This window comes from Corythoichthys intestinalis, chromosome 6 (assembly GCF_030265065.1).
Source record: "Corythoichthys intestinalis isolate RoL2023-P3 chromosome 6, ASM3026506v1, whole genome shotgun sequence".
Classification (NCBI taxonomy): Eukaryota; Metazoa; Chordata; class Actinopteri; order Syngnathiformes; family Syngnathidae; genus Corythoichthys; species Corythoichthys intestinalis.
In genome coordinates this window covers 42,333,024-42,344,236 of record NC_080400.1, presented here as the reverse complement: position 1 = coordinate 42,344,236, position 11,213 = coordinate 42,333,024, and the positions used below count along the sequence as shown (strand labels likewise).

Sequence of the window (11,213 nt, the reverse complement as noted above, 5' to 3'; positions counted from 1 at the left end):
TACGTTAAAATGAGAACACTGGTTACAGACTCCAACATTGGTTTATTTTTAACTTTCAGAAATTTAACTCATTGGCTGCAATTGACAATGATCGACGTCCAATTTCGACTGGGAATCGCTGCTGGGCTCTCCCAGTCAAAACTGATTGAATACCTAGCACTTTCTATTGCAGCAAATTAGTTAAATTGTTGCCCTTTATAGAGCTAAAGGGGCCAAGGACCCCCCCAAAAAAGCAGCAGCTCACCAGTTACACATTGTGACATCTTTATTTCAAATCTGAAGATTTAAAAATCATGAAAAAGTCACATTGCATTTTTCATAGCAAGTGTCAACCTACCAAGCAAGCAGACATGGAGTTATATAAACTGTATGAATATACAGGCTTATTTAATAGCAAACCAGCCAGGACTTCAAAAAATTAAAGTGTTCTTCAACCTGGGGGGCGGGGTGGAAAAGGCAATCACATTAGCGGTCACCATTTTGTTTCACTTTACAAAGATTCACAATCATCTTTATTATTTCTAAACCAATTTTAAAAAGGTTTATTTTTAAATAAATACGCTATTTACCTGTCTTACAATCAAAGTTGTAAATTGTCTCAGCCTGGTCACCTAAGGAAGAATTAAAAAAAAAAAAAAAAAAAAGGTTAAAAAATGGAAACAATAAAACAGTCAATGTTTTTAACAGTACAAGTGAGTGTTATAAATGGAGTGAGCAGTACAAACACTCAAACATTTGTCTGACAGGACTAATCGGGTATTCATTTACTTGGCTGGTAATAGTCGTAGAGCTTGATTACAGCTGGTTTCAGGTCCTGCACTGGGATTTCCTGTATTAGCTCCAAGAAGTGGTATATCGGTATGTCCTTTGGTATCTGTTACAGGGGAAAAAGGCAAATGAAATCTCAAAATTGGTCATTAAAATAAGTCTCAAGCTCATTACTTATTCCTCACCTCCGTCAGATAAACAAGCACACGATCTTCCTCCTTTTCAACACGCTCAACCAGCAGCGAGCCTTTGAGCTGTTGGAAACATTGAAACATTAAAAGACAGCTCTATTTCTAAGCTAATTTGGTACTTACTCTTTGGAAAGACTTTGGTTCTACTTGAAACCCAGACAGCAAACTGATTTCCAGCACCACCATGTTTGTACTGCTTTCCTTCCCACTGTATCTGTGGTAGAACCATCAAAAACATGGGTTGAAAAAAACACTTACGCAAAGGCATCTTAAAAGTTAGTATATTCCTGTTAACAAAGACCGTTATGAAATGGTACTGTATAGGATAATTTCCACATTTGTCTTGCATTAACCCTAAATAGGGCACTCATTTAAATCGTTGGCAGTCATTGACCGCGCTAGATACCCATTTTGACTGGGAGAGACTCGCAGCGATCATTCGCCGACATCCTCTCCCAGTCAAAATGGATTGGAACTCTAGTGCCGTCAATGGCACTAAAACATTAGCATTCACAGCCAAGTCTTCCCAGTTGAAATGAATTGGACATCTATTGTTGTCTATGGCAAGCAATCAGTTAAATAACATGAAATTGGTGGGGAAAAAATACTGTGGTTATGGCCCACTGACAGATTTTTCCCATTTTTATTCATTCTAATAGTAATTTTGTTTTCAAAACGTATTAATATATACAAATAATCGAGACCAGTGGCCTATACTACGAACCGAGTTCAGAAGTAATCCAGTTTACCAGCGGGTAACCGGAGTTGACAAAACCTGGTTGTCTAGTTTGTGATCAATCGGTGCTACGATGCTGATTATGAGGTTGATTAGTCGAACCTGTGTCAACCCAGTCAGAGTTACTGCGCGTTCACATAAAAGGGGGCGGAGAGCAGAGTCAAACACTACTTGTGACGATTGCACGGGCACCTTACTTCACAGAGGAGGAATGCGCGATGATTAAAATCCACCCTCACCGCGAAATCCAACACCGATTCGGCGAGTTGAGCGCGACAGGTCTGTTGACAGCGAATTTACAGATCGTGTGATTTGTGAATGCGTCAATATGCCAGTTTACTTATGTCCATGAAAAGAAATAAAGCCTGCTGTCAGGACAATAAAAGAAGATTTGGTACGTTAACAGTAAGAAATAATTTATCGCGCATCACCACATGAAGCAGGATGATTGTATGTTTAGTCTCCTTGACTGTATGAATAGTATGTTCTTTTTTTTAGTTTGGGCCTAAAAAATCCAGCTCGACCCGACCAGAGTCCGATCAATCAACTTGATTTGCAGGCCCAAGCCTGACCCCCCCTCCCAAAATTTTATGTTATGAGGACTCAGGAGAAGAAGAAAATGCGGGGATGCCATGCGTTGTTGCGTAAATTAAAGCCCTTCTTTTGTAACGAATTTTCGTTGACAAACAAGACTAAGATGCATATTCAATAAACATTTATATCTTTTATATTTGTGCGTCTGTCCTATCAGTGGATTTGACAATTTAATCTCTTCGAGCTGGCAGAAAAAAACAAGTTTTCTCAATGTTTAAATAGTCTACATATTTCTATGATTATTATAAATACATTTACACAACGAAATAACGCTGGAAAGTCCGTTAAATATATTTCTTGGATGAGAGCAAAGCTCCGCATTAGTTTACATTCAGCGATTTCAACAATCAATTTGAAGCGTTTCCATACCCCACTCCGAATCGCACGGTATACAGTGTTCTTACGCAGATATTCAGCATCACCGATGGAATCATGGAATACATATATTGTCCCTGGCAAAAGAGCGCACGGACAGGCACACAAGCTGCGTGGTTGTGAGGGCCTGACTCGGCGGGTTACATTAGTGACGTCCGCCTCGATCAGTTGGCACAGGTAAAGAATTCCCTCAGTTGAAAATATGTCTTTCATGGAGAACATCTTCCGGGTACGCCAGCGGATTCTGGCGGTCCCGAAATACCCGTGCCCTCCGGAGAGAGCCCCTCACAATCCGCGCGCCAATGTCGTATGGGTCGTCCAAGTACGCTGTCATTGTCAGGAGGACACGTCCGCGGAGGAGTTCTGTTTAAATAGAGCGTGGTTAATTGGAATCCTGATGTTAAGCAAGATCTAACTCTGACACGACCAGGTTTGGCATGTGGCGTGTGTTGCCATGGCAACACTTCTCGGTTCCAACATATCCACCTTTCGTAGTCTCGCATAGCCGCGAACTTACGTCGCACGTGATAAAGTTACTCTCGAAGTTACCCTGCTAAGCCAGAAAACCGGCTTCGTAGTATAGGCCACTGGCATCCTCATTTTATTTGGGTCATGTAGGCCACACTTATATACCAAATGTTTGGCCTACATGAACCAAAATGTGATGTCCACGTATGCGGATGCCAGGTCTTAATGAGGACACATTTTTTTGAAATTGCCAAAAATAATTACTTGCACTCTAAAGCGTTAGTGCAATACGATACGGGGTAGCAAATTCTTCTGTGATCAACACAATTCACTACACAGTCCTCTGATTGATGCACAAGTCAATAAGTTCTTACAGAGATTTCATCTTCAGTTCGACTTTAGGTCTGCCAGAAGCACTGGTGCAGTTAGTCTCCACTGCAACACTGAGAGTAGTAGTCTCAGTGGGTGTAGGGATGTTGTAGAGCAGAGTCAGCTGGAGAACAAGTGTACACACAGTTTAGTTTGATCAACTATTTGAAAGGTGGGCATAGCAATGGTCAGTGTCATGAGAACCACCACCACATAACGGCATTTTAAAAGTAGGTGTTAGTTCTCATCTTTGACCTCAGTGGATTGTGAGTACAATTTAGGGTTATAACGAGCACAAAATAGTAGTGTCATATAATCATATATACATACACATTTAAAATTGCTGCACTGCTGTGATAGTGTTACCATTCCAAAAGAGAAATATGAAGACTAAGGGACATTCGCTGACCTGTACTGAAGCACACGCCGACCCCTTCACCTCCATACTGAAATGACCTGAAACATCATTGAGCACCTCTTCCTGGTAGAGCAATTTGTTATTCTGGTTGACGTCAAATGTTAAAAGGCCACTAGGAGATGACACCGTCACTGTGCTGGAACCTCCTGGACTGAATACCAGAGTGGAGTAAAGAGCCAGAGCCTGAAGTGCCACCACTGTGTCCTGAAACACAAATACACGAAAAACATGTTTCAATACAGTAAGATACCAAATAAACATTGCAGTGGTTGTTCAGGTATAATTAATATTTCTGTGCAATGTGTTTTAATTGAAAGAGTTTTAGCGAGTCACTGCTCTAATTTTTGGGGCACATACCTGAGTCGAAGCAAAACCCCCATAATAGTTCTGCTGGGTCGTCAGCCATCTGACAATGCCAGAGGCATAACCAAGGTCTTCAACAGTGGGAGAGCTGCCAAGTTTGGCCAGGAGCACATATGAGGTGATCTCCACAGACAGAGATTGTGAGGTCTCCGTTGATTTTTGAGACCAGTGAATGAAACCATCTGGCAGAGGGGTGGGGGCATCAAAGGTGAATTATATGGCAAGGAAATTCAGTATCCACATAGGCCTACAGTATAACTGAATGTTCAAATTCTGTGCAGCATCTTAAGAGAATTAACCTACCCTGTTGTATTTTAATGCTGTCCAAGTGTTGCAGAAGATTAGCCCGAGTATCCTTATCGCCAGCCAAGGTAAAAACGTAGGCCAGCAGAGCTGTTGTGTAAACGTTGCTGTGGTCATTGACAGCCGCCTTCAAGCAAGACAGGCCTTGGGTCACTGTGGCATCCTGTATGATATTGAGGAAGGGCAAGAGGGCAAAACAGAAAATAAGCTTAGATAATACTGAAGTGAACAGATCTGAATGAAATGGGGGGTGGGGTGGGTTCAGTACATCTTAAGAGTGCAATAAATGTCACTTCGCATTTTTTCTTCATCCAAACCTCTCCGGACCACTTTTTAATACACTGTTAGCAAGGACTTGACATTCGATTCTCTGTTGCCCTTTGGGATCTTGATGATTTCAAGGCATATAAATAAACTTGACTTAGAGGTTGAATTGGGGGGGGGGGGGACCTTTGCCAGTCTTTGGTCAAGAGAATTCTCTTGCCCAAATAAGGTCACAATTTATTGTGGGTCAGTAATTCTGCATTTACATATTGTTAAAATGTGAATCAATGTGATTAAGGAAAGCATAGCTTCTACTCACATTGACTGATTTACCCCTCTCCAAGAAGGCAGCAGTGACGTAAGCACTGAGAGTCACTTCATCAGAAACACCACCCTGTTGAATAGAAACATCACTTGTAATCATTACTTTTACAGACCATTTCAACATCTGATAACGAATCACACCTTCATTCTGTTATTAAAAAGTTTTCCTGACTTTTGGAAACAACCGTTTTCTTTCTGCTTTCTTTCCAGCCAAGTCTGAGAATCTTCAATATCAGAAGGGTCAATGTAAATAAAAGAACTGGCTTTGGCAAAAGATCTCATCACAAAAGCAGTCAACCTGAGGGTGAAGGACAAAAAAACAACATGATTTAAACGGCTGATACAATTCAGATATAATTTACAATAGAGCATTGTTGATGTTTTCACCAAGTGTTCTCCTCTCCAGTCCCAAAAGTGCTGTATCCGCCACTGGAATGCTTGTAGTTAAGTTGTCTCTGGTAGCCTTAGGGGGAAAAAAATGTAGATATGGAAATTTGTTTTAAAAAAAAACAAAAAAACAGGAACATTCGTAAAAACACCTGCAGTATTTAAGGTTTATACAATGGTCTCAGGGACTCACCACTGGTCAGGAAATTAAGGGTCTTTTCCTTGATGGCTGGTGTCAGCTGCTGTGTGTCTTTTAGGTACTGCAAGATGTAAATATTGGGGGCAAATAGCGCCATGTTCTGCTCTCCACATCCATATGGCATCCTCAATAGACCATCGATGTTCTTCAAAGCTCGGCCTAAAATGTCACCTGCACAAAGACAGAGTCTTATGACTGCCACAAAAAGAAAGGAGTCCTAAATGTGAATATTAAAAACCCAGGGCACATTTCATTTGGGGAAGACCTTAATTTTACCATAGATTACTATTCACATAACGCTGCATAAAATATCATAAATTGCCATAACTTTGAATATTTCCAAATCATAAAATTGCTCTCCACAAGGACCATTATGAGTTACTCTACATTTAATGTTTCATAATAAAATAATTTACCCAGAACAGATATTAAACCACGTGCTGATCCGCCGATCACATTCGCAGGAAGCTTCAAATCAGTTTCTTCCTTCAGATTTCCTCCTGTAGTGCAGATAGGATTTTAGATTATAAATAATGTTGGTTGATTTGAGAACTTGGTCAGCATCACATGTATGTGATGTAGATATATATATAGACACACATATATATGAATGGCAGTATTTTTGAAAACAAAGAAATAAACTCCATAACATACTCCTGTCCAAATGTACTAAAGAGGCCTATTCCTTTAGTTTTTCTTGGGGACCGAAAACATTTAGGAAAAACGACATTTATTTCCAAGTATTGATATACAACAGACAAAATTTGTAACTCGATGAATGTAAATTAAAAGACCAAAAGCTTTAAAACAGTCCAAGATGGACAAGAGTCAAAAAAGGAGAAAGACTGTCGTTGCAAATCATTCACTTGTATTAGCTACTTCAGACGTCTGCATGTCTCATTAAATTATTTTAGAATTACAGGGTGTTTACATTAAAGGGATTTTTAAAAAGTTAAGAAAAAAAGTTAAGGGTTTATCAAAATTCTCAGACTGTTGAAATGATATCCTGAATTTAGTGCCGGCCAAAAAAGACACCTTTCTGTCACATGTCCCAATATTTTTTGCTTGCATGAGAATTGGGTTAATTCAAGTAAAAATAGTTCAATCAAGCTATCAAACCCAGGCGTAAAATCAGATCCCTTTTGGTTTTCAGTCTCCACAAAATAAAGGCTTGGAGTGCTCATGAATTAAAAACCCTTTTCCAAGGGTTGCCTGTTTTATAAAAAGGACGGTGCTTATTTCATTTCTGACCTTTAGGGCAGAAAAGCCAGTTGTAGGCCTTTGTCACTTCAGTTCCTTCAGCCTAAGAAGACCAACACAGATAAATGTGTTTGAAAATGTATACATCTATACACGCAGTATTTAGAAAGAAAATTACTAACCTTCACGATGAGCGTTCGTGTGACTACATCAATGCGACCTCTTTCTGGCACACTCACTACCTCATTGTCACAAGAGGTATGAGATGGCACAGCTTCAGCCGTCACAGTCACATTGGCAACCCCTAAAAAGAACAAATGAGTGTGAAAATCAGAATATGTCAAAATTGATTTAAACAAAGGATTTTTTCTGACAAGTCAAAATCCTCTACACAATGAAAGACCCTCACCTAATGTTGATGGGGTCAAAGTCCATCTCAAAGTCTTGCGCTCATTGCCACATAGGCAGGAATTGTACTCATCACCAGAAAGTGGTGTGAGACTAAAAGCTGAGGAAGCGGCTGGAGTCACCCTGACCTGTCAACACAAAGAATAAATTGAATAATAAGTGGAAATGAACATTACCATTAGACTTTGTATAGCTAATGACCACTCCTTGAGCGGTTACATCATCACAGTTTGCCATTAAATTGAATGTGCCAAGTTGGACCCAAGGCAGACTGGTCCAAGGAGAGAAGCCAAGCCAGATAGTATGATCTATGACCGTGGTTGGCAAACGGTTCCTCAACGGCCACTGTGGATGCAGGTCTTTGGTCACACCGATACAGCACAAAGTTTAACTAATGAAGTTACTACAATCAACTGATGACTCTTGTAAAACACCATATTGGTGAAACGCTGTCCTTTTGATCAGTTGGAATAAAAACCTGCACCCACTGTGGCCCTTTGTGAAAGTGTGATGGCTAAAATGACAGTGAATTTTTGGTTACAAAATCAAAACATTAGCAAACTGGTTTGGTCTTAATTACTATTACCACAATTCCCATGCAAACAAATACAGTAGCTCTAGTAAGGTAAAGTTTGTCACTACCATGATGCATTTGGACAAGAAGTTGAAGACTGTGGCTTTCAGCTCAAAGTGTTCTCCACGTTTGATGGAGTATGGCAGTGTGAGCTCAAGGAAGAAAGGCTGGAAGACAGTTAACTTTTGACGAGGAGCTAAGCCAAAACCCTGCGAGGACAGGCAGAAAGCCTCTGTCTCCCATGTGGTGATGGTATCTGGGGCTTTGAGGGAAATGTCCCTCATGCCAGAATTTCTGAAAAAAAGAGAATGAGTTAAGCCAAATTATATAGTGAAAATTTAAAGATGCCAAGACTCACAAATGCCCTGAAACTGATACGAAAACCAGTTACAAGCTACACACAAAATGTTTCAACTTTCAGTCCACATTGCATTGACGATATCACAAATAATTGTGTTGTGATGAAATTTACTGCATCTTATTGGATATAAATCGGAATAGGAAATAACATGAAATAAAATTGACATTTATGACAAAGGCTCACCCAACGTCCACCAGGTCCCACAACCAAGTCTCTGGAAAGAAGTTGCGTATTGTCTGAATTGGGGCAGCGCTGCCTCCCAAGCCAGCAACAGCATTGGGTGCTGCCATCGCATCTACAGTTTCATACCGCAGAGCAATACCTGAAAAGAAATGATTTCCTAATTAAAGTACAGATTTAATGCTGAAAAATATTCAGCGTAAATTACTGACCATAGGGACTGTGATGGTATTCTCTTCCCTGAAACCGAAGGCAAGTTGGAACTCTGATATGCAAATTTGTTGCCATCTTAAGCCCGTTACGCTAGGATAAGAAACATACAGTACATAAATAAAGAGCTTGCTTTTATTTTCAACACAGAATAGTGAAGTTAAATTACCTGGAAAACGGTAAAAGCATCATCGATGTCGTGTCTAGGGTATGGCAGAATTGACCTTCTAGGTCTGACACTTAAACATTCCACTGAGTCTTCAGCTTTGTATGGAATATACGTTGCTTGTGTGACTGGTAGCAACCTAAATATCTGGTAGAAAACAGGAAATCACAAAGATGGTTTTACATCTGCACAAATACTGAATATCTTGAGCTTCACAAATGACACATGATTTCGATTTTAGGAGACAAGGTCTCATAGCATGTTAAACAGATTAAAATCAGAATATTTTCAAATCCGCTTGAAGGTGAAAAAGGGCTATTTGAAACGACCTCACTTTTAGCGTCGTGTGCAAAATACTTGAATCGTGTATTTTTTCAAAGACAACAGTGTGAAAGAAGAGGGTATGAGGTGTGAAATGTCACACTCCTGAACAACCTCGTGGCACTCTGGCCTTTTGGCATTAATGATGCCTCAACAGGAAAAATGTTGACTAATGCACAAACAAGTGCACTGAAAATAGCTCTATGGAATAGAGCCAGATTGAACCGATATGCAAGAACCAAGACAACTTCTACCTCATCTGTATTTAGAGTCTTTCCAGGCTCTTTGATGAGGACACTCTGGTCAACAGCGCTCACCCCACACAGAGAGTTTGGCTGGGTTGTCACTTGCAAAATTGTTTCTTCACCCGGGACCGCAGAAGATGGACAGAATTCCACAGACACCTGATACACAGCACAACACATCCCATTATAATCCGAACATCATCCATACAGTGTAATTGCTTAACATGTGTTCACTTACTTTATTTCTGAAGCATTTCTCTGTGGTGAAATGTGCACTTTGAGCAATCACTGTAGCACTGGGAAGCACAGCATATGCAACTACCTGGACAACTGGCGCCATCTCTGGAGAAACCTTCAACTGGAAAGTCACCTCGCCCTCAGTCACTGAAAGCCATTTTGTTTTGAAAAAATTCATAGCGTTCAATGTTTTTAGAAAACTAGGCATATGTATGTTTATTTGGTAGCAGAAAGTTAAATAAAATTTGGCAATTTTGTCATAGCACACCTGATTTATCTTTAACAACTATCTGCTTAGCTCCTTGAAAAACGATTGCTCCTCTGGCAAGTACCTAGATGAGTTAAGAGGAAAAGGACATGAGTCAAACAAGCATTCACGGTGAGTCCTCCCAGTTTAAATGGAACTGGACATGAACTACTGTTGTCAATAGCAGACTGTTTTAATACACAGTTTACATGGTTTTATTGTGGCATTTATGACATGTCGGAACAAAATTGTATGATTAATGATCCATTCATCAAAAAGTGGTTAAATTGAATGAAGGTGTGGTAAATTACCTTCAAAATGGCCTCATCAGCGACAGTTTATCTAATTTATGCTATAAACTATTGAATTGCTGGCGTGGTTACATTTTCCTTTAAGTAGCATAGTATTACAGTAGACAAGTCAAATTTCTATAATCTAAAAACACTCACTCTGCAGATGAAGTAGAAATCAAGAACATGTTTAAAAGCCACACTACCCAATATAGTGCAAATATTTAACAGAAAACACTTGTCAACCGCTAGATTTAATATTTTGAGAGGTTATTAGCATTTTAAACTTGCCTTGGGGTCAAGACGTAGGGGTAGAGACAACAGTAAGATTCAGTAAAACTGAGTTTCTCATTTTTGTATATATATCATCACTCACCAGATACATAAGATCAGCCAACCCTTGAGACTCTCCGACAACATTATATTGGATGGTGACGTCCTCATCTTTCTCACAAGGAATTGGCGCATCCTTATTCTTTACCACGAGGTAGCTGACAGTTTTTGTCTCAAGAGAAGGCGGTTGAAACTGGGAAACTGTGTGCTCTCCCTTCTCATAGTATGGAGTTCTATAATCATAATCCAGGTTTGGCGTGGCACTAACCTTTAGAAATAACAGACGTGTTCAGAGCCGAGAAATCTTTTATGCATCTTTGTAGCTACAAAAGTAGTTTAAGCAAGAATGTGGTCAAACTTGACCAAAAGGCCAGTGAGCTAACCATTTACTGCTGAGCAAGCCACCAAATGAACTCATCGTTATTCTTCATTTGTTTTAGCAAACTTCAAATGGATTTGCTTGTTTTGGGGCACAATTCAATTGCCTTTTGTTACTTACGTAGATGTGAATGTCATCTTCACGGTTAGCAGTGCTAATTGAGAAGCTAGCAAAGCCGTCCTGGTCCGTCGTGAGGTTCTGTCGGAGATTTGGTGACCACCTGTTCCCCTCCAGCAGGTACAGATCCAGATTAACAATAGGAGTATTGTTATAATGAACCGCTTTAACCTGTGGGAATCACAA

At 40.0% G+C, this 11,213-nt stretch overlaps 1 protein-coding gene across 2 annotated transcripts in view; it reads right to left on the bottom strand.

Annotated features, from left to right (window-relative positions):
- Positions 1-247: 247 nt before the first annotated feature.
- Positions 248-11,213, bottom strand: part of LOC130917884 (alpha-2-macroglobulin-like) — a 33,388-nt gene continuing 22,422 nt past the window's right edge. For both annotated transcript variants that reach the window (XM_057839631.1, XM_057839632.1), the window contains exons 12-37: positions 11,031-11,198; positions 10,575-10,799; positions 9,930-9,993; positions 9,663-9,808; positions 9,434-9,583; positions 8,862-9,005; positions 8,695-8,785; positions 8,486-8,624; positions 8,010-8,235; positions 7,369-7,495; positions 7,142-7,263; positions 7,011-7,062; positions 6,176-6,259; positions 5,754-5,930; positions 5,561-5,636; positions 5,315-5,471; positions 5,169-5,243; positions 4,586-4,748; positions 4,277-4,464; positions 3,911-4,123; positions 3,507-3,625; positions 1,083-1,173; positions 954-1,022; positions 769-874; positions 570-611; positions 248-435 (exon numbers count right to left, since the gene is read on the bottom strand). In XM_057839631.1, coding sequence (XP_057695614.1) covers positions 431-435; positions 570-611; positions 769-874; positions 954-1,022; positions 1,083-1,173; positions 3,507-3,625; positions 3,911-4,123; positions 4,277-4,464; positions 4,586-4,748; positions 5,169-5,243; positions 5,315-5,471; positions 5,561-5,636; positions 5,754-5,930; positions 6,176-6,259; positions 7,011-7,062; positions 7,142-7,263; positions 7,369-7,495; positions 8,010-8,235; positions 8,486-8,624; positions 8,695-8,785; positions 8,862-9,005; positions 9,434-9,583; positions 9,663-9,808; positions 9,930-9,993; positions 10,575-10,799; positions 11,031-11,198 — 3,219 coding nt within the window. In that variant the 3' untranslated portion in view covers positions 248-430. The remainder of the gene's footprint in view (positions 436-569; positions 612-768; positions 875-953; positions 1,023-1,082; positions 1,174-3,506; positions 3,626-3,910; positions 4,124-4,276; positions 4,465-4,585; positions 4,749-5,168; positions 5,244-5,314; positions 5,472-5,560; positions 5,637-5,753; positions 5,931-6,175; positions 6,260-7,010; positions 7,063-7,141; positions 7,264-7,368; positions 7,496-8,009; positions 8,236-8,485; positions 8,625-8,694; positions 8,786-8,861; positions 9,006-9,433; positions 9,584-9,662; positions 9,809-9,929; positions 9,994-10,574; positions 10,800-11,030; positions 11,199-11,213) is intronic.